This window comes from Oncorhynchus clarkii, chromosome 9, assembly GCF_045791955.1.
Source record: "Oncorhynchus clarkii lewisi isolate Uvic-CL-2024 chromosome 9, UVic_Ocla_1.0, whole genome shotgun sequence".
Lineage (NCBI taxonomy): Eukaryota > Metazoa > Chordata > Actinopteri > Salmoniformes > Salmonidae > Oncorhynchus > Oncorhynchus clarkii.
In genome coordinates, this window is record NC_092155.1 from 22,410,321 (window position 1) to 22,434,078 (window position 23,758).

The following is a 23,758-nucleotide window of genomic DNA, read 5'->3' on the forward strand; positions in this document are numbered from 1 at the left end:
AAGGGCCCTTCCCAGCAATGCAGAGAGAAAGAAAATGGAGAAATAATGTAAAAGTAAAACACATAGTAGTAGTAATAATAATAGCTAGTGGCATACACTACAATGCCTTAAATACTTCTTTGTTAGTTTACACTACAATGCCTTAAATATGTCTGTTAGTTTACACTACAATGCCTTAAATATGTCTCTGTTAGTTTACACTACAATGCCTTAAATATGTCTCTGTTAGTTTACACTACAATGCCTTAAATATGTCTCTGTTAGTTTACACTACAATGCCTTAAATATGTCTCTGTTAGTTTACACTACAATGCCTTAAATATGTCTCTGTTAGTTTACACTACAATGCCTTAAATACGTCTTTGTTAGTTTACACTACAATGCCTTAAATATGTCTCTGTTAGTTTACACTACAATGCCTTAAATATGTCTCTGTTAGTTTACACTACAATGCCTTAAATACGTCTTTGTTAGTTTACACTACAATGCCTTAAATATGTCTCTGTTAGTTTACACTACAATGCCTTAAATACGTCTTTGTTAGTTTACACTACAATGCCTTAAATATGTCTGTTAGTTTACACTACAATGCCTTAAATATGTCTGTTAGTTTACACTACAATGCCTTAAATATGTCTCTGTTAGTTTACACTACAATGCCTTAAATATGTCTTTGTTAGTTTACACTACAATGCCTTAAATATGTCTCTGTTAGTTTACACTACAATGCCTTAAATATGTCTTTGTTAGTTTACACTACAATGCCTTAAATATGTCTTTGTTAGTTTACACTACAATGCCTTAAATATGTCTTTGTTAGTTTACACTACAATGCCTTAAATATGTCTCTGTTAGTTTACACTACAATGCCTTAAATATGTCTTTGTTAGTTTACACTACAATGCCTTAAATATGTCTCTGTTAGTTTACACTACAATGCCTTAAATATGTCTTTGTTAGTTTACACTACAATGCCTTAAATATGTCTCTGTTAGTTTACACTACAATGCCTTAAATATGTATCTGTTAGTTTACACTACAATGCCTTAAATATGTCTCTGTTAGTTTACACTACAATGCCTTAAATATGTCTCTGTTAGTTTACACTACAATGCCTTAAATATGTCTTTGTTAGTTTACACTACAATGCCTTAAATATGTCTCTGTTAGTTTACACTACAATGCCTTAAATATGTCTTTGTTAGTTTACACTACAATGCCTTAAATATGTCTTTGTTAGTTTACACTACAATGCCTTAAATATGTCTGTTAGTTTACACTACAATGCCTTAAATATGTATCTGTTAGTTTACACTACAATGCCTTAAATACATATTTGTTACATTATTCCTAGGAGGTATGGGGTTGGGGAACGATTAAGGGATTGATTTAGTATTAGTTGCTGTCTCTAACCCATATGTACCGGTATTACAAACATTGTGACCAAGGGGTTAGCACATGCTGTAACCTCTAACCCTGTGACCTCTCTGTGACCCCTCCAGATCGGTGACATGATCGTCAGTATCTGTGGGACCGCTACTGAGGGTATGAGCCACAGCCAGGCCGTCACCCTGCTGAAGAATGCCACCGGCACCATCGAGCTGCAGGTCAGTGAAAGACTAATTAACGTCATTCTCCCAACTACAGTAAGATTGTACTGGTATTTTAGCAGTAATGCATTTACAGTACAACGCATATCTGAAAACCTCTACTTCATCAGTGATAACTGTGAATACAGTTAAGAAGAGGTTTTCATATATACGTTGTATATGCATTGTTGCTAAAAGATCAGTATAGTCTTGTATCCAAGGGTGCGTACTGTGGAGATTGAGATACCCTTAATTGATATATTATCCATTATCGGTAGCTTGAGCATGTACAGTATAAAGCTCTGTTTTGTTTTATGTGTTTGCTGTCATCTACGTCAAGTTGTCTGTAAATGTTGATGATGAAATTGTTCTATATTGCAGTGCTCGAAAATGAGCTGATGAACTGAACAAACTAAACTAAATGACCTTTTCATGTATCATTTGTCTTGCAACAACAAAACCCAACAGGTGGTAGCAGGGCGTGATACCACAGTGACCGGCCCGTCTCAGGAGCAGACAGCTGCCGGACTCTCAGTCTCCAGCCTTACTGCTACTAGCATCTTCCACGACGACCTGGGGTATGTATGCGCACACACACCTGTTGTTTCTGTCAAACCCTTACAAGGCCTGAGAAACATTTCTCTCTGTTCTACAGACCTCCTCAATATAAGACCATTACCCTGGCCAGGGGCCCAGATGGCCTGGGCTTCAGCATTGTTGGTGGCTTTGGAAGCCCACATGGAGACCTGCCCATTTATGTGAAAACCGTGTTTGGGAAGGTTAGGGGAAATCTAATTTTCTTCGCTAAATGATGTTTCATAGAGCAAGTCAGTATTAGTTTGTTATATCGATGAAATATATTCCTTTTGAATGTACATTTATGACAGTTGTAATTGTGGTAACCTGTGTGGTAACCTGGCGTGTCTGTTCTCCAGGGGGCAGCGTCAGAGGACGGGCGTCTGAAGCGGGGGGATCAGATTATGGCTGTTAACGGACAGAGTCTGGAGGGGGTCACCCACGAGGAGGCCGTGGGCATCCTGAAGAGGACCAAGGGAACAATTGCCCTCACTGTGCTCTCCTAGACACACACACACCTCACCCTACACGCATAGACAAAGACTCATACCTTGGTGTAGACACACACTCACCCTAATATACGGTATATGTATTGAAATGTGAACACACCCATTCCTAAACTCTAACATGCTGACCAAACCGGACGCGCGCAAGTTGAGTTTGTTCACCCACACCAGAAGCGATCAGGACACACAGGTTGAAATATCAAAACAAACTCTGAACCAATTATATTCATTTGTGGACAGGTCGAATAGCATTAAACATTTATGGCAATTTAGCTAGCTAGCTTGGTGGGTGCATTAATTGAATAACAGGTATGTGTACATTTATTTTGCAACCTTCGCAAGAAGGTTACAAGAAGCTACTGCAGGTAGACTGAAATATTCACTGGACAATGTGGCTCAGATCTTTTATACTCTAGTTTTCTATGCTCAGACATGGACTGTGTTATTATGATATTTAGGGTTAAGGGCCCTTTTTAAGCAATATCTGAAAAATATTGGTAGAATAAGACCATTATTTAAAGCTTATGCTACTGTAAACTGCTGTCCATCCTCTTCTATAGTGAAGTCACTGTCGTATTTAAGTCTAGACTCTAGACTGAATAACATTTGAATAACGTTTTGTTTGTGACGCAAACCACCTTTTCAGGAGTGAAATGATCTTAAAGCTTTGGTTTCTTGGTCAGAAGTTCTACAGACCAAGTATCTAAGGGTGTGTACATGGTCACACACTCAAGGAAAGGAGATGTGTAGGGACGTAGTGTAGTTTTACTAATGCAGATGTGAAGTATTGTTTCACAGTATTTTACCGTTCAAGTATTACCTATTTTTATGGCCATACTTTATCATAATATGATAGTAGGTGAAGGAAACCAGTTTATATGGTCCATCTCAGCTGTCTCCAACCTGGAGAGTTATTGCAGCCTTTTACTCAAACCTAGCACTAGCACAGCTGTTTCACATAATCAACCGTTGACAGTTTTCAATATGGACAACAATTAGCCGAATCAATTGTGTTGGGCTGGAACAAAAGCCTGTACACCCGGTCACTCTCCAGGAAGTTGGAGCTTCCTAATTCATTTCAAACCATTAGCTAGATACCCCATGTTCTAGTTTCACAACAATGAATCCCCTTTTTAACATGGCGTCAGTCACTCTTACAGATGTAGGGTCTTAATTTGAGCCAGTTTGCGACAGCAGGAAAATAATCCTGCAGCAACAGGAAATGTGAATTATTATGTGGGATTATAATTATGGCCATTTTTGTAGGGGATTCCAAGTGGGAATAACAAACTTCAGAAGCCTTTTTAAACCTGGTTCTCCAGCAACAGGGTGATCAAATTAAGATCCTATATTACAATATATGTGTACCTAGTTAAGTACATCCAGCACAGTATTGAGTTGTTCAGAGGCTGAATTAATAAAAGTTACCTTCAAGCCCCAGTTATTGATTGGTTTTATTTGAGTAATGTCATAGAGTCCATGGGCTTTTCATTACTGTGTCTAACTGTTTGTGTAACAGTTAACAGGCAATTCTATTGAGAATATCCACCAAGCGGTGGTTGTTATTGGAGGCTTACGCCGTCACACAAGACCTGCACATCTGACTAATATATCATGTGGATTCAGGATTTATGAGGATGTGAGGTGCGAATGTGGCTTATGCAGCTGATATATTATTAGCTAGAGGCTATACCTACTGTAAGATTAAAAGGAATGGCTCCAAACCCACACATCTAAGCAGAAAATGTACAGTATATAAAATCTGATACTTTCTTAGATATCCAAAGGATAGTAATGTCATACATAATACAGTTACTTCATCCTTAGTCATGTTCTTTAGGAACCAAATGGAAGAAAATTGACTACCTAGACCTTTCCAATGTGAAACGAATGTTCCTTTTCTGTTGCAAAATGTAAAGATTTTTGGATGAGAGCCCAAATGAACAAACCCAGGTTGTTCTATGGAGCTTTTTCAGAGTGAGAGTAGAGAAAGGATCTCTGTTTAGATTTACTGTAGGATGTCCACACAGACAGCTGTTTCACAGTATAGCATGTGGTCTGTGTGAGGTCCTCCTACACATGAAATCCTTTTCTTAAGCTACAGTAGTTTTAAAGAAAAAAAACGAAGTGTTCAATTACCACGGGAAGTCAAGCGGACCGGTTGAAAGGGTGAAACCCAGGGCAGCATCTTTCACTGGGGATGGGAGGGATGTGACCCCCCCCTCCATGTTCTGAAATTGCATTTTTGTCCACCCAAGTTTCATAATTGCACTGTGATACAAAAAGAGGCATCTGTGTGCTTTTGGACCATGCGGACGCCTCCGAGCGGTCAGGTAGGCTGTTTGGTGTAATGAGCTGGCTGGATTTAGGAACACATGTACACCTGCACAGAGCGTACAAGTTGTAAAAGCAACTCGTTTTCACCAGTTGGTGTACCATTAGATCTAGCCAAAAGTTGGCTAACATTAGTGAGCTTTAGCCATTAGTTTTGCCTCAATCACACTAGATCTGAATCAAACAATGAAATTGAAGACTGATATTCTGATGTTTTTATTAGAGTCAGTATAGCAATATAAAGTTATTGCGCTTTCAGTTTCACTAGCTAATTCCCTACTTTTCACACTGACAAGGTATAAACAGTTCTACAGGCTTCACTGTCATGGTGCACAGTCAGTATACAACACTATGCTCATCATGTCTTCGCAGGATCCGATTGTGACCAGTGTCCCAGCAGGGTCAGACAGCCAGGGAAGACCAGTCTACGGAGCTCAGGTGAATTTTGCAGTATATTATAACAACCAGTGAATGGATACAAAGTTCCCTCTTGAGTTGATGGGTGGGCTACAGTTTGGGATCTGGGAATAATGGTCATTTCAATTATTGAACCATTAATGTTATTCTTGGATCATTTAATGTTTAAATGTACACCAAGGTAATTCTTTGTCATTCCTCATCTGAGCAGGATCAGATGGTAGCAGGCATCTCAGCAGGGTCAGGCAACCAGGGAAGACCAGTCTGTTATGGCGCTACGGTGAACATTTGCAGATGCAACACTATTATTTATGTGCGGCAAACACTGGACAAGCCAGAAGCGTCCAAGATTGAAACGACTGTACTTTATTAAGGCAGTCTGACAAACCTCTAAAGTAGATTTCCAAACTGTATCAAGGGTTGATGGAGGCTTTTCCTGATGACACAAATTACACAAAACATGTAAAACAACAACGTGACCTGGGAGACTTGATGATGATGAATGGATACAGATATATTAGAATGCCCAGTCACGTTCATATCATCTCAGACATAAATTACTGCAGTTTAAGACCATCCATAGAACGTACTATAATGCCAGTCAAACTGAATATCAGGCACTCAGAAATGTTATTCCTCTGCTGGAGGTGTAAAACACAAAAGGGGACATATTTTCATTTGTTATGCTCTTGTAAAGGCTGTATGAATTCTGGCAAAGAGTATGCTATTTTATCTCAGCATGTCTACAGATTCTCCCTTCTCCCTGTTTTTCTTTGCTTGGAAATGTTGATACTGGAGACTTATCAGAAAAAACTGTGTAACCTAGCATTTATAGCAGCTAAGAAATGCATTGCCATTAATTGGAGGGGTTGGTTATCCTCCCACGTCAAAATTGATGTCAGAAATGTCAAGTTATGTTTCACAAAATTGTATTTATTACAATATTAAAAGTGTACTGTGCAACTTTCATACGGTCTGGGTGCCTTATATGGAATGCTGTACGACAAATGGAGTTTGTATTGAAGTCACGCTCATGTCAGGGGATATACCTATTTAGGCAATCTCTAGCTGCTGGGCTGCTCAGTCCTGGCCCTGGGAGTCTGCTGTACTGTTGGTTGTCACTCTGGCTATGGCCTAACACACCTGAAACCAATAATGAATGTTTCACTAAGATCCTAAAGATGAGTGAGGTGTGTTGGGTTGGGGCGCTGCAGGGCGGTGGACCCCTAGGGGCAGGATGGGGCAATCCAGCTATATTGTGTGCAACTAAAAATATCTCTACATTGCTATGAAGCCTATGATAGGAATTACAGTGTCCTCTTTAATTCTTCGGTCAGTGAAGCATTTTTTTCTTCTTTCGCCCCTATACTCAAAGTTTGGATTTGAAATCAAACAATGAGTATGAAGTTAAAGTGCAGACAGTCAGCTTTAATTTGAAGGTGTTTTTTATCCATATTGGGGGAACCGTTTAGAATTTTAGAGCACTTTTTGTACATAGCCCCCCCCCCCCCCCCCCCCCCCCATTTTAGGGGAGCAAATGTATTGGGACAAATTCACTTGTATGTGTATTAGAGTAGTAAAAAGTTAAGTATTTGGTCCCACATTCATAGCACGCAATGACTACATCAAGATTGTGACTCTATACATTTTTTGGGGTGTATTTGCTGTCTGTTTTGGTTGTGTTTCAGATTATTTTGCCCAATAAAAATTCATGGTAAATAAAGTGTCATTTAGGAATCACTTTTATTGTAAATAAGAATAGAATATGTTTCTAAACACTTACAGATAATCCTGAATAAATTGTGAATGATGATGAGTGAGAAAGTTAGATTGACAAATATCATACCCCCAAGACATGCTAACATAGCACCATTACAATGACAGGGGAGGTTAGCATTTTCGGGGAAGGTATATGTGTGCGTCTATAACTTTTTCACTCATTGTTATTCACAATCCATAATCATGGTAGCATCCACATGCATGTAGAAGTGTTTATAAACGTATTATATTCTTATTTATAATAAGTGACCCAAAATTGACCCCAAACAGGTCATTAGATTGTTAGAATTCAAAAATTCTGAGGGAGGACCCCCAGACTGCCTGCCAAGTTATGTCCCCCCCACTTCTTCTCAGAGGTCTCTGGCTGGGTTTTTCTCTTCACAGTGTTGGAGTGTCAAAAAGTGTAACTTGTTACTGTGGCTAGAGCTATGGGATGTGTGTGGATGTTGATATCTGTGTGTGTGTGTTGTTTGCTGTCATGCTATTGATAAGCTAAGGAATTGTCTGTGCTTACTGACTCTCAATGGGACAACCACCCCAAGACACCCAGAACTAAGTAATCTCCTACAAAACCAAGTGACATGTTTCCTTTTTCAAAACAGCCAAATGTAAACAAATACTCCAATCACCAATTGCCTCTATCCAAGTGGGAAAACCTCCCTTTTTTGCTATCCAAATCATTTTATTGTCAATTTTGTTCTTCTGTATCTTGGAATCATAAACAAAGATAGCACCATAAAAAAGAACAATGCTGCCTTAAAATTCCATCAGAAATTCTGGAATATGAGGTTCTGACTGGAAGTAATGACTTGTGTCATTTCATCACTGACATTTCACATTTTCAACCTAAAGATAAATCAAAGCCATTTTTGACCATGTCAAACTTTAACCTTGTGGATATATAGTATGTAGCTGGTTTGACCAATTGTCAACATTAGCAGACTATTGGTCCGAGGAACATTTGAAGGCCTCAACAATCGCCTTTACCACCACACAAACGTGCAATACATCACATTGACTTTACAATAGTCAAAGCAACAATAGTGTAAACGTGTGAATTTGCAGCATGATTAGGACCTTTCCTCGCTGTATTGCTAGCTAGTATTGTAGCCTACAGCTGTTAGCCCTGTGCCACAACTCAAGAACCCGACACATGCAATAGACAGCTGAGCTATCCCAAGCACCTGCTGTTTTAATTGCCTGTGGGGTTGTGTGTTAGTTACCTAACTGCTCCAGACTCAAGAAACATGAGCTGGCTGACGAGAGGAGAGGCTTGTCTGGGCTAGTTCCTGAGAAGTGAGATCAGATGCGGGCGACCAGGTTACGCTTAGCTGAGAAAGGTCAGATTTCATTAGTTAGTTCTGTCAGGTGTTTTCAGACCTCTAATCTTGAGGAGTACAAGCCCTGTGCTATCTTTTGTGTAGATCCAGTGTCATCAAGAAGTGAATAGGGAGGATTAGACAATGTGAAAATTAAGCTAGACTTATCTCGACATGAAACCACTTATGATCCAGAAAAGTCAGACAAAGTTTGAATTTGGAACGAAGTTAGAAGGGTACAATAGGGTCAAAACTATAAATAAGATGTGTTTTGACAACAATAGTCACTTCCACATATCCCCCAACAGAGAATTGTCAACCCCTGACTAATGCTTCCACCCCTGGGCTTTAGTCTTTGGTTGTGAAGCCAGGATTTGCCAGTTGTTCAAACACCTACTACAGTATCATGTTGTGGTGTGACTATGTGTTGGCCATTGAGAGGTTAAGCAAACAGAAACCAGCAGCCACAGCCAACAAGTGGTTCATGATGACTCAACTAACATGCCAAGGTAGGGTATCTCACGCTACATCACCCCTCATGACATTTCAGTTTATTGCCACTTAATGAGTATTTCCTTGCATAGCTGGAATACCGAGGGCATGCGGTGGGATGGTGGAATGGATAGAGAACAAAGAACTATGCTTTCCATTGTTACAGCAGTTTGGTTATGGAATTCAATCATTTCATGGGAACCCTGTAGCTGAAGGGTGCCTTCACATAAGGTTGTCAGGAGCATTAACATAATGATAGAATATTTTTGTCATGACACAGTAGTCATTCATGTAGCAAGTATTGACCTATGACATACACGTCGTCTTATTGACTGCAAAGACATACTGTTCCGTTTTCAAATCTGTTTTCACACTTTTCACACCCTGTGTTTTAGTCTTATGAAAAACTATCCTTATAGATGTTAGTGGCTAAATTCAATGTTTGGAAAGGCTACATTAAATCAAGATCAGCAGTGTGCAGTCAGCATGTCAACAAACATAGCAAGATTGATGTTTGTTTTGTCCTGTTTGAGAGCAAAATATATAATTCCGATATATAAAACGGCATAACATTTGATCTGGTTAACCAATAAGTGGATGGGGTAGACAGTGGATCAGCACAGTCTATGCTGACAAGCAGCCAAAGTTTTTAATTGATGGCATTTAGTTTTTGAAGAAGCCAGTACAGACAATGAATCAAGAGGGCAATTAACTTTAGCTCCATAACAAATGGTGTCTCTACCGTTTCCTGTAGTGTAGGCATTTCCTCACTTTAAAATGTTGTCTTCATAATGGTATTCTGGAAACACTATACTTGAAGGTTGTTAGGAATCATACTGCAACACTCGCTGGTTCCCTAAAGGAACTTATACCATGCTTCAAGTAAAGTGCTACTTGCCTGCTACAATAGACAAATAACTTTTGCAGAGCGTGAGACACTAATTTCATTGAAACCTGAGCGTAAGTGTGCTGGCTCCCTAGTCACTACTCTGATACAAAGCACATTTTCATGTCTGCACGATCTCAAAAATGTTCTGCCACTCAGAACACTGATACATGTTTGCACACAGGGACATGGATGATTGAACAAATGCCTAAACATGATGTGAAAAGATAAAACGATGGGCGCACTCATGCACAAGGAAGCGGTTTCTGTCTTGTGCATGGATCTGACTTCTACATTACATAAAATGCCTTATTGTGTAGGCTACACTGAGGGAGACAGTCTACCAACCGGTTGATCAAGTTACACCTTCCTGGGTTGACACTTTCAAAGGGTCAAAGGTCATCGCTTACTGAGCCATAGTTCATTCTAATATATGAACAGACAAACTAACGAACATATACAGAAAAAATATATAAACGCAATATGTAAGGTTTTGGTCTCATGTCTCATGAGCTAAAATAAACGATTCCGGAAATGTTACATATATACAAAAAGCGTTTTTGTCTTTTGAGCTTCTAGTCATGAAATCTATGTAGCCTACTCAATCACTTTTTATAGCTACTGTTTACAGGCCTCCTGTGCCATATACAGCATTCCTCACGGAGTTCCCTGAATTCCTATCGGACCTTGTAGTCATAGCAGATAATATTCACATTTTTGGGGACTTTAATATTCACATGGAAAAGTCCACAGACGGAGGCATCATCGACTCAGTGGGTTTTGTCCAACATGTCTCCGGACCTACTCACTGCCACAGTCATACTCTGGACATAGTTTTGTCCCGTGGAATAAATGTTGTGGATCTTAATGTTTTTCCTCATAATCTTGGACTATCGGACCACCATTTTATTACGTTTGCAATTGCAACAAATAATCTGCTCAGACCCCAACCAAGGACCATCAAAAGCCGTGCTATAACTTCTCGGACAACCCAAAGATTCCTAGATGCCCTTCCAGACTCCCTCCACCTACACAAGGAAGTCAGAGTATAAACATTGGTTAACCACCAAACTGAGGAACTCAATTTAACCTTGCGTAATACCCTAGATGCAGTCGCACCCTTGAAAACCAAAAAAGATTTGTCATAAGAAACTAGCTCCCTGGTATACAGAAAATACCAGAGCCTTGTAGCAAGCTTCCAGAAAACTGGAAATGGTGCTACACCAAACTGAAAGTTTTATGACTAGCTTGGAAAGACACTACCGTGCAGTATCGAAGAGCCTTCACTGCTGCTCGATCATCCTATTTTTCCACATTTATATCATGATCATTAGAAAGCAAATTACGGTCTCTTTAAATCTGCGTATTTCTCCAAAGCTCAATTGTCCTGAGTCTGGACAACACTGCCAGGACCTAGTATCAAGGGAGATACTCAAGTTTTTTAACACTATATCTCTTGACACATTGATGAAAATAGTCATGGCCTCTAAGCTTCAAGCTGCATACTTGACCCTATTCCAACTAAACTACTGAAAGAGCTGCTTAATGTGCTTGGCCCTCCTATTTTGAACATAATAAATGGCTCCCTATCCACCGGATGTGTACCAAACTCACTAATGTGGCAGTAATAAAGCCTCTCTTGAAAAAGCCAAACCTTGACCCAGAAAACATAAAAAACTATCGGCCAATATCGAATCTCCCATTCCTCTCAAAATGTTTTTAAAAAGCTGTTGCGCAGCAACTCACAGACTTCCTGAAGACAAACAATGTATACGAAATGCTTCAGTTTGGTTTTAGACGGCATCATAGCACTGAGACTGCAATCGTGAAGGTGGTAAATTACCTTTTAATGGCGTCAGACCAAGGCTCTGCATCTGTCCTCATGCTCCAAGACCTTAGTGCTGCTTTTGATACCATCGATCACCACATTCTTTTGGAGAGATTGGAAACCCAAATTGGTCTACACGGACAAGTTCTGGCCTGGTTTAGATATTTTCTGTCGGAAAGATATCAGTTTGTCTCTGTGGATGGTTTGTCCTCCTGTAAATTTTGGTGTTCGTCAAGGTTACGTTTTAGGACCACTATTGTTTTCACTATATATTTTACCTCTTGGTGATTTCATTCGGAAACATAATGTTAACTTTCACTGCTATGCAGACAATACACAGCTGTACATTTCGATGAAACATGGCGAAGCCCCAAAATTGCCCTCCCATGAAGCCTGGGTTTCAGACATAAGGAAGTGGATGGTGTCACATTTTTTACTTTTAAACTCGGACAAAACAGAGATATTAGTTCTAGGTCCCAAGAAACAAAGAGATCTTCAGTTGGATCTGACAATTAGTTTTGATGGTTGTACAGTCGTCTCAAATAAAACTGTGAAGGACCTCGGCGTTACTCTGGACCCTGATCTCACTTTTGAGGAACATATCAAGACTGTTTCAAGGACAGCTTTTTTCCATCTACGTAACATTGCAAAAATCTAAACCTTTCTGTCCAAAAACGATGCAGAAAAATATATGCATGCTTTTGTTACTTCTAGGTGAGACTACTGCAATGCTCTACTTTCCGGCTACCCAGATAAGCACTAAATTAACTCCAGTTAGTGCTAAATACGGCTGCTAGAATCTTGACTAGAACCAAAGAATTTGATCATATTACTCCAGTGCTAGCCTCTCTACACTGGCTTCCTGTTAAGGCTAGGGCTGATTTCAAGGTTTTACTGCTAACCTACAAAGCATTACATCGGCTTGCTCCTACCTATCTTTCCGATTTGGTCCTGCCTTACATAACTACGTGTACGCTATGGTCACAAGACACAGGCCTCCTTATTGTTCCTATAAATTTTAAGCAAACAGCTGGAGTCAGGGCTTTCTCCTATAGAGATCCATTTTTATGGAATGGTTTTCCTATCCATTCGAGAGACGCAGTTTCGTTCTCGACCTTTAAGTCTTTATTGAAGACTTATCTCTTCAGTAGGTCCTATGATTGAGTGTAGTCTGGCCCAGGGATGTGAAGGTGAACGGAAAGGCACTGGAGCGACGAACCACCCTTGCTGTCTCTGCCTGGCCAGTTCCTCTCTCTCCACTGGGATTCTCTGCCTCTAACCTTATTACGGGGGCTGAGTCACTGGCTTACTGGTGCTCTTCCATGCCATCCCTAGGAGGGGTGCGTCACTTGAGTGGGTTGAGTCACTGACGTGGTCTTCCTGTCCGGGTTGGCGCCCCCCTCGGGTTCATGCCGTGTGGGAGATCTTTGTGGGCTATACTCGGCCTTGTCTCAGGGTAGTAAGTTCGTGGTTTGAAGACATCCCTCTAGTGGTGTGGGGGCTGTGCTTTGGCAAATTGGGTGGGGTTATATCCTTTCTGGTTGGCCCTGTCCGGGGGTATTGTCAGACGAGGCCACAGTGTCTCCCGACCCCTCCTGTCTCAGCCTCCAGTATTAATGCTGCAGTAGTTTATGTGTCGGGGGACTAGGGTCAGTCTGTTATATCTGGAGTATTTCTCCTGTCTTATCCAGTGTCCTGTGTGAATTTAAGTATGCTCTCTCTTTCTCTCTCTCTCTCTCTCTCTCTCTCTCTCTCTCTCTCTCTCTCTCTCTTTCTCTCTCTCTCTCTCTCTGTTCTCTCTCTCTCGCTGTCTCTGTCTCCCTGTCTCTGTCTCTTCTCTCAGAGGACCTGAGTCCTAGGACCTGAGCCCTAGGACCATGCCTCGGGACTACCTGGCCTGATGACTCCTTGCTGTCCCCAGTCCACCTGGTCGTGCTGCTGCTCCAGTTTCAACTGTTCTGCCTGCGGCTATGGAACACTGATCTGTTCACCGGACGTACTACCTTGTCCCAGACCTGGTGCTTTTCGACTCTCTACAGCACTTGCTGTCTCTAACTCTCAATTATCGGCTATGAATAGGCAACTGACATTTACTCCTGAGGTGCTGACCTGTTGCACCCTCTACAACCACTATGATTATTATTATTTTACCTTGCTAGTCATCTATGAACGTTTGAACATCTTGGCCATGTACTGTTATAATCTCCACCCGGAACAGCCATAAGAGGACTGGCCACCCCTCAGAGCCTTGTTCCTCTCTAGGTTTCTTCCTAGGTTCCAGCCTTTCTAGGGAGTTTTTTTTACATCGGCATTGCTTGCTGTTTGGGGTTTTAGGCTGTTTTATGAATACATTTGATTTGATTTTTATTTGATTATTTCTCTTAAATGTTATGCACAAATTTGTTTACATTCCTGTTAGTGAGCATTGCTCCTTTGCCAAGATAATCCATCCACCTGACAACTCTGGCATATCAAGAACCTGATTTAACATTATGACCATTACACAGGTGCACCTTGTGCTGGGGACAATAAAAGGCCACTCCAAAATGTGCAGTTTTGTCACACAACACAATGTCACAGATGTCTCAAGTTTTGAGGGAGTGTGCAATTGGCATGCTGACTGCAGAAATGTCCACCAGTGCTGTTGCCGGACAATTTAATGTTAATTTCTTTACTATAAGCTGTCTCTAACGTCGCTTTAGAGAATTTGGCACTACATCCAATCGGCCTCACAACAGCAGACCAAATGTAAGCAAGCCAGCCCAGGACTTTCACATCTGGTTTACTCGCCTTCATCTGAGACCAACTACCCGGACAGATGATGAAATTGAGGAGTATTTATGTCACATGTATGACATCGGATGGTAGAGTGGTTTGCTGATGTCAACCTTTTGAACAGAGTGCCCCATGGTTGCAGTGGAGTTATGGTATGGGCAGGCATAAGCTACGGACAACAAACACAATTTCATTTTATCGATGGCAATTTGAATGCACGGAGATACAACAATGAGGCCCATTGTCGTGGCATTCATCCACCACCATCACCTCATGTTTCAGCATGATAATGCATGGCCCCATGTCGCAAGGATCGGTACATGATTCCTGGAAGCTGAAAATGTCCCAGTTCATGTTCATTGAACAACCGTCCTGTCTGGTGAAGCAATCGTTTGTCCTTCCTACGCGGTGCCTATATATTGCCTGTGGGTTTATTACTCAGTGCTCTTAATGAAGTACCGTCTCAGAGATTAGTGGAGGCACGTGCTTGCACAATCCTTCGTATTGTTGAAGTCGGCATACATTTTTTAATCTAACAGGTCTTGCTCACTCAACACAAAGGACTAACTGTGTACAGTTCAGGTGATGACTGTTGACATATGATGCATGAACCTAGTCATTTTGGATGACATACGTACCTATTACACCATGCTTTGATAAGCTTTTGACAAGGTAAGTATCAACATTGTTTAATGAATGTATTCAATGACTAATAAAGTCAGACAATGAGGATTTATGAGTACTTATCATTTCTGTTGCCTACATTGTCTGTCATTGGTAAACAAGTTGGCGGTTTCTAACAACTTCTTCAGTACAAAATCCTCAGCAGTACACGGAACCCTATTACACTGGCTAAATAACATTACATGACAGTACACCTGCAAAACAGTTCTTTATGGGTTCATGTCCTCATTTTCCCACCCCGGTGTCACATTTCGACCCAGACAGAGCGAAGAAAGAAGAGGAGTAAAATACACTTTCTTTGTGTCCTAATTTTTTATTCTAATAACATAGATGATATAATATGTTTCAGGCTCAGTGAGGCATCATAATAAACAAACACAGTTGTGAAAGCCATACTTGACAAGGACATTAAATGCTATGATTCATGATTTTACAAAAGCTTATTCCTACTTGGGATATGGTTTAAAGGGGTGATCTGGGATTGGTACATACATTTTTTTGACTTTTATATACAGAATAGCCATTGATTCTTGAAAAATGTCCTTATAATTTGATTAGCTTGTTTGAATCCCAGATTCCCCCTTTCAGCTCTGCTAGATGTATGTCTCTTGCCTGTTAAATAGAGATGGGAGGTAACCAAATGAACCACAACATCACTGAGTGGCCTTGTCCCCTAACCTATGTTTACTAAACATAGCGGGTTGGAGGACATTTGTTTAGAAAGACAAAGCCCTCCCAAGCCCTCCCATGTGTACTAATATATTTTTTCTTATATAATACAATGCTAAGGGTTGTGTGTGTGTGTGTGTGTGTGTGTGTGTGTGTGTGTGTGTGTGTGTGTGTGTGTGTGTGTGCGTGCGTGCGTGCGTGCGTGCGTGCGTGCGGGTGCGTGCGTGCGTGCGTGCGTGCGTGTGTGTGTGTGTGTCAAAGATTGAGTTGTCTGGGCAGGTTCTGTTTGAGATGGTTAGTGTTTCATTAAGGTGTTGACAAAGCATTATGTTGCAACAGGACCAATGTTTGCATGAAATCTCTGTCTTCAACATGAATAGTATTTCAATCTGGATTTCTACCTATAAAATAATCTTCAAACATACCATGTGTACAACATATATATTACACATCAAAGTGGGTTTGTTTAAAAATGGGAAACATGCACAGGCCTATGCAGGTGCTTATTGGGTAAAAACAATAAACCTTTAACACAACACAAACAGGTAATACAAGTGAGCTCGTTGTTAGTAATGACACTGATTCAGATGAGACCGTGTTAATAGTATGACCATCTGTGGAGCATCTACAGATGGACTATTCAAATAAAGTGTGACCTTACTTCATCCCAAACTATCTGTTGATTAGCACTTGCTTGCTAAGGTTACGGTTAAGGTTAGGTTTAAAATAAGAGTTAGGGTAAGGGTTAAGGTTAGGGCTAGGATTAGGATAAGAGTTCAATCAAATCAAATGTTATTTGTCACATACACATGGTTAGCAGATGTTAATGCGAGTGTAGCGAAATGCTTTTGCTTCTAGTTCTGACCATGCAGTAACATCTAACAAGTAATCTAACAATTTCACAACAACTACCTTAAACACACAAGTGTAAAGGAATTAATAAGAATATGTACAGTAAAAATATATATGGATCAGCGATGGCCGAACGGCATAGGCAAGATGCAGTTGATGGTATAGAGTACACTATATACATATGAGATGAGTAATGTAGGGTATGTAAACATTATATAAAGTGGCATAGTTTAAAGTGACTAGTGATACATTTATTACATCCAATGTTTTATTATTAAAGTGGTTAGAGATTTAGTCCGTATGTTGGCAGCAGCCACTCAATGTTAGTGGTGGCTGTTTAACAGTCTGATGGCCTTGAGATAGAAGCTGTTTTTCAGTCTCTCGGTCCCTGCTTTGATGCACCTGTACTGACCTCGCCTTCTGGATGATAGCGGGGTGAACAGGCAGTGGCTCAGGTGGTTGTTGTCCTTGATTATCTTTTTGGCCTTCCTGTGACATCGGGTGGTGTAGGTGTCCTGGAGAGCAGGTAGTTTGCCCCCGGTGATGCGTTGTGCAGACCTCACTACCCTCTGGAGAGCCTTACGGTTGTGGGCGGAGCAGTTGCCTTGCCAGGCGGTGATAAAACTTTTAGATAAAAGTTTGTGAGTGTTTTTGGTGACAAGCCAAATTTCTTCAGCCTCCTGAGGTTGAAGAGGCGCTGTTGCGCCTTCTTCACCACGCTGTCTGTGTGGGTGGACCATTTCAGTATGCAAACTTGATGATTGAGTTGGAGGCGTGAATGGTCACGCAGTCATGGGTGAACAGGGAGTACAGGAGGGCTGAGAACGTACCCCTGTGGGGCTCCAGTGTTGAGGATCAGCAGGGTGGAGTCCAGAACCCAGTTGCACAGGGCAGGGTCGAGACCCAGGTTCTCGAGCTTAATGATGAGTTTGGAGGGTACTATGGTGTTGAGCTGTAGTCTGTAGTCTGAGCTGTAGTCGATGAACAGCATTCTTACATAGGTATTCCTCTTGTTCAGATGGGTTAGGGCAGTGTGCAGTGTGATTGCGATTGTGTCGTCTGTGGACCTATTGGGGTGGTAGGCAAATTGGAGTGGGGATAAGGGTAAGGTTAGGATTAGGGTTAGTAGATAGTTGAAATATTACTCATAGTCTGTAGATAGTCTGTAGAGCATCTACCAAAGGACTATCCAAATAAAGTGTTAGATAAAATGGCAATCAGTTGCCCCCATCACAGTAAAACTACCTTAGGCCCATAATCTGTTTGAAGTACAAACGTGTTTTATTGCTCAGACTCTAGGCAGCAAAGATAGCCATTTTTTAGAACATATGTACTCTCATTGATGGGGGGTCTATCAACAAGAGGACAGAAAGAAAGAAAAAAATAGACAGGTGGCTTTAGAAAACAGAAGCTGAGTTAAATTGAGACTTGACAAACTGGATTGTTATCTATTGTACGACTGTGATTTATATTTCATTGAATTGGCAAATTTGGAATATATATTTGAATCATTCCTATGGTAAAGAATCATCCATAAATCCTATTTATTTTTGATGACACACCCCTTGCTTCAGTTAAACATGTACAGCTTTGGTTCATATACAAGACAATTTAATTTCTTAATACAAATTCACAAGGATTACATTCAGATTAAATTTCTGTTGGTACTAATATCACTTCATCCCCATGTAGCTGCAGTCTCCCATTCCCATGGGCCCCTCATTTCACAAGTGATAACTGTCAGGTCAGCCTGGTTTCATAGACTAAACGTAGCATAGTAAACAAAAATCCGTAATGCTGTAATTAGTATGATATGTTACTGTCACGTTCGTCATAGTGAGGAGACCAAGGCGCAGCGTGATATGAAAACATCTTCTTTAATTAACGAAGAACACTAAACAAACTAACAAAATAACAAAACGAATGTGAAGCTAATACAACGAGTGCTGACACATAGACAATAACCCACCAAACCATAAAAGGACCAAGCAGCGTATTAACTTTTTATGGCTGCAGGGGCAGTATTGAGTAGCTTGGATGAAAAGATGCCCATTGTAGAAAAAAGATGCCCATTAGCATATTATTATTAGTATTGGATAGAAAACACTCTGAAGTTTCTAAAACTGTTTGAATTATGTCTGTGAGTATAACAGAACTCATATAGCAGGCAAAAACCTGAGAAATTCCACTTCCTGTTTTTTTTCTGAGGTGGCAGATTTTCAACCAAGCTCTCATTGAAATTACAGCGAGATATGGATGAGTTTGAAGGGGGGTCGAATGACACAGGAAATAGTCACCACTGCCACGATTTGACCATGTATTCACTAAGCGCGTTCACAGGGGAACGACTTGCATTCCACCGCTCATCTGAAGTCATTCTAATTCTCCGGTTGGAACGTTATTCAAGATATATGTAAACAACATTCTAAAGATTGATTCAGTACATCGTTTGACATGTTTCTACTGACTGTTACGGAACTTTTGGACATTTCGTCACGTTATAGTGGACGCGCTTTGTGACTTTGTAATTGTTTACCAAACGCGCTAACCAAAGTCACTAATTGGACATAAATAACAGACATTTTCGAACAAATCAAGCATTTATTGTGGACCTGGGATTCCTAGGACTGCATTCTGATGAAGTTCATCAAAGGTAAGGAAACATTTATCATGTATCATGGTTTCTGTTGACTCCAACATGGCGGCTAATTTGGCTTCTGTTCTGAGCACGGTCTCAGATTATGTGTTGCTTTTTCCGTAAACTTTTTTAAAAATCTGACACAGCGGTTGCTGGAAAATGGCTGTGCTTATTGTGGTTTGGTGGAGACCTAACATAATTGTTTGTAGTGCTTTCGCTGAAAAGCCTATTTGAAATCGGACACTTTGGTGGGATTAAAAACAAGATTACCTTTAAAATGATATAAAACACATGTATGTTTTAGGAATTGTAATTATGAGATTTCTGTGGTTTGAATTTGGTAGTTGTCTGGTAGTTCACTGGTAGTTGTCATATCGATCCCGGTATTGGGATTGCAGCCATAACAAGTTACGGAGGAATGGACCGTGGCAGAAATTTTGGACGGAGCAGGACCCTGGACGCAGGCTGAGGAGTCGCCTAGGAGCAAGAGAGTACAGCAACATCGTCGTGGAGGTAGGCCACAAGGGGGAGGCACATGGAGCAGTCGGCGAAGTTGAGGGGTGAGTCAGAGATTGTCGAGGAGTTATTGGACAGATTGGAGGAGAGTGAACGGAGGGGAGATTATGAGACCTTCGAGGAGTTGTTGATTAAATTGGAGGAGAGTGAAGAGAGAGAGCTGATGGTTTGGTGTAGTATGCACGGCATTCGCCCTGAGGAGCGTGTTAGCTGTCCGATGCCACCTGTGTCAGTTCCTCGTACTCATCCTGAAATGTGTTAAATTTTCGGAAAAATTTATGCCGGCTATACACACCAGGTCTCCAGTGTACTTTCACAACCCGGTGTGTCCAGTTTCTCCTTCCCGCACTCACCCTGAGGTGCGTGTCCCCAGCCCGGTACCACCAGTTCCAGGCCCACGCACAAGGCCTCCAGTGCGCCTCCAGGGTCCAGTACGCACTGTTCCTGCTCCTCGCACTCGCCCTGAGGTGCGTGTCCCCAGCCCGGTACCACCAGTGCTGGCACCACGCACCAGACCTCCAGTGCGCCTTGGCAGTCCAGAGCGTCCGGCGATAGTACCCAGTCCAAAGCGTCCAGCGACGGTCCCCAGCCCGGGGTCTCCGGCGACGGTCCCCAGCTCGGGGGTCTCCAGTGACGGTCCCCAGCCCGGGGGTCTCCGGCGACGGTCCCCAGCCTGGGGGTCTCCGTCAATGGTCCCCAGCCCGGGGTCTCCGGTGACGGTCCACAGCCCGGGGTCTCCGGCGCCGGTCCCCAGACCGGGGTCTCCGCCGATGATCCACAGTCCAGAGCCTCTGGCGATGAGCCACGGTTCAGCTCAACAAAGGCGGAGGGACCAGTGTAAAGATGGGGGGCGGCATCCAGAATCAGAGCCGCCACCGAGGGTAGATGCCCACCCGGAACCTGTCACGCCCTGACCTTAGTTTTCTATGTTTTATGTATTATTTTGGTCAGGTCAGGGTGTGACGAGGGTGGGTATGCTTGTTTGTCCTGTCTAGGGTTTTTTGTATATCTATGGGTGTTTGTTAGTCTAGGTTTATTATAGGTCTATGGTGGCCTGAATTGGTTCCCAATCAGAGACAGCTGTTTATCGTTGTCTCTGATTGGGGGATCCTATTTAGGTTGCCATTTTCCATTTTGGTTTTGTGGGTTATTGTCTATGTGTAGTTCCATGTCGATGCGCGACTACAGGATCAAAGGAAGGAGAGGAGATTCGATTTCACTCGCCCGTCCAAGGATTCCACCTGCCGGCTTCGTTGCCAATAAGAACCCAAGTTTCCCCGAGAGTCTCCCAAGGCTACCGATTCACCTCTTCCTGAGCCCATGCAACTAGGCAGAGCTAGGCTGTCTCCAATCGCATCCCTTTTTATGCCATGTTGCTGTCAAAATCTCTCCGGGTCCTCATCGACTCTGGGGCCAATGAGAGCTTTATGGATGCTACCCTGGCTTCCGAGCTGGATATCCCCACTCAGCCCCTCTCCATTCCCATCGACGTGGGAGCACTGGATGGGTGCTCTATAGGCTGGGTCACCCACAATACCACCCCCATCCACCTACGTGTGTCAGGGAACCACAGCGAGATGATCCAATTCCTGCTCATTAAGTCTCCTCAGGTTCCTGTAGTATTGGGATTCTCCTGGCTCCAGCGACACAATCCCCTCATTGACTGGTCTGCCGGTGGCACCATGGGCTGGAGTCCGTTCTGCCACGCACATTGCCTGAAGTCAGCGCAGCCTGTCCCGGGATGTCTTCCTGGGGCCTCGGAAGTTGGACCTCTGTGCCATTCTCGCGGAGTACCAGGACCTCCGGGAGGTGTTCAGTAAGGCTGGGCCACTTTGTTGCCACCATATGACTGTGGGATTGATCTTCTCCCAGGCACCACTCCGTCCCGGGGACGACTGTACTCTCTGTCGGGTCCTTAGACCAAGGCTATGGAGACCCTACATTGAGGACTCCCTAGCTGCTGGGTTCATCCGTCCTTCTGCCTCCACCGCCAATGCATCGACTATCGAGGTCTCAATGACATCACGGTGAAGAACCGCTACCTCATTTCCTCGGCTTTCAAGCCACCCCAGTGGGCATCAGTGTTCTTCAAGCTGGACCTACGGAACTTCTACCACCTGGTGCGGATACGGAAAGGGGACGAGTAGAAGACTGCCTTCAACGAGTACCTGGTCATGCCCTTTGGCCTTACCAACGCCTTACATCTGCCCCTCCGGGTGGAATCCCACAAACTCTCTCCCCGGTTTACCTGCCTGTTTCCCATCTGCAAAATCATTAGCCCCTCTGCTGTTTGTCTTCTGTTGCCCCGTAGCCTTCGTGTACATCCCACCTCTCATGTGTCCAGAGTTAAACCCATGTCTCACAGCCCTTTGTCTCCTGTAACCAATTTGAATTCCTTGCAATAAAACGGGGACGATGGCCAAATACCAAGTATCCTGTTTCAGGCTCAATATATAGACAATTCGGACCAATGAGAACTTGCCACATGTAACTATGAGTCCCGGACTGAAATTCCTCCTGTGTCTCTGACCCATTAATCATTAATTTCCCATTATAATAAGTATTTCTTATAGCCCAACTATTTTCTTTCTTTTACAATTTAAACACATTCAGCATAGACAATGTAATTGTTGTGGTCGTCTTAGGCAACCCATCTTTGTTATCACAGTAGTATCACTTAGACCTTCTGGGAGAAAAGTACTGTATCTGGCATTGAACTTGGTGGTAGTAGTTGTGTGTATGTTTGATGTGAAGGATCCCATTATTCTCTGCTTCCAGACATTTCAGCACAAGGCATGTACAAAATCTAGATCATGTACATCCAATACATTTGTCTACCGGTATCGTTTTAAAATTGAGAACATATTGTTTACATATTATTCAACTATGTGTGAGTTAAGCTATTCTCTGCTTCAGATGCACAATGTCAAGGGGTGCATTGCAAATGCCCATAAGGCTAGTGCTGTCATACTGTAGGCTAATGGTTCCCAACTCTGGTCCTCGAGTACCCCCAACGGTACAGTTTATTGTTGCCCCGGACAAACACACCTATTTCAACTCGTCAACCAATCATCAGACCCTTTGAGTTGAATCAGGTGTGTTTGTCCGGTGCTACAGCAGAATTCTGTGCTGTTTGGGGGTATTCATGGGGCTGGGAACCATGGCTGTAGGCATATGGCTGCATTGGCATTGCATGTAATTATCAGCTGCAAAATTGGGTTTACATTGCTGATATCCTGAAGGAATTATGACAATCAAATAAAACTAATTGGAGAGCTTATGACTGAACAAACAGGTTATGTTAATTTGAGAATACGACACAAAAAAACAGACAAATTAGAGACAGATTTCCTTCCCCTCTTTATTGCAGGATTGTGATCTGTGATTAATCAACATCGACAGTAGTTCATAGTTAGTTTAAATTAAGTTTAAACAATTAATTTCAAAGAATCAACACTTATGTGGGGGGGTTCCAGGGAAACAGTAACCCGGCTGCTACCAGCCGGGTTACTGTGGGGCTGGGAGGTTACCATCGTGGTAGGCTGCTTAGTAGGCAATCCACGAATTTGCTTCCCAGAATGCGTCCAATGCTAGGTTGTGACGCTAATCCATGGCCTGGAACCCTTCCATCAGACCGCGAAGCAACTCCTCGTGCCTACCAATGGTGGCACCTCGGTATGGGATGGCGTTGCGGAGCTGGTACAAGTCTGCTGGGTCAGTCATGGCCAGTTCGTCCTATCACGGTTCAGGTAAGACCCAGATGCAGACTGTGTTGAAGTAACAATGTTTATTACAGCAACAGGGGCAGGCAAACAACAGGTCAAGGCGGGCAGGGGTCGATAATCCAGAGTGGTGGGGTAAAGGTACAGGACAGCAGGCATTCTCAGGGTCAGGTCAG

The 23,758-nt window shown here is 42.4% G+C and overlaps 1 protein-coding gene across 7 annotated transcripts in view; it reads left to right on the forward strand.

The window, feature by feature from the left end:
- The window catches only part of LOC139416095 (multiple PDZ domain protein-like), a 65,332-nt gene extending 61,221 nt beyond the window's left edge, over positions 1–4,111 (forward strand). For all 7 annotated transcript variants that reach the window (XM_071164371.1, XM_071164367.1, XM_071164369.1 and 4 more), the window contains 4 exons: positions 1,503–1,607; positions 2,058–2,167; positions 2,245–2,368; positions 2,525–4,111. In XM_071164371.1, coding sequence (XP_071020472.1) covers positions 1,503–1,607; positions 2,058–2,167; positions 2,245–2,368; positions 2,525–2,671 — 486 coding nt within the window. In that variant the 3' untranslated portion in view covers positions 2,672–4,111. The remainder of the gene's footprint in view (positions 1–1,502; positions 1,608–2,057; positions 2,168–2,244; positions 2,369–2,524) is intronic.
- Positions 4,112–23,758: the final 19,647 nt, after the last annotated feature.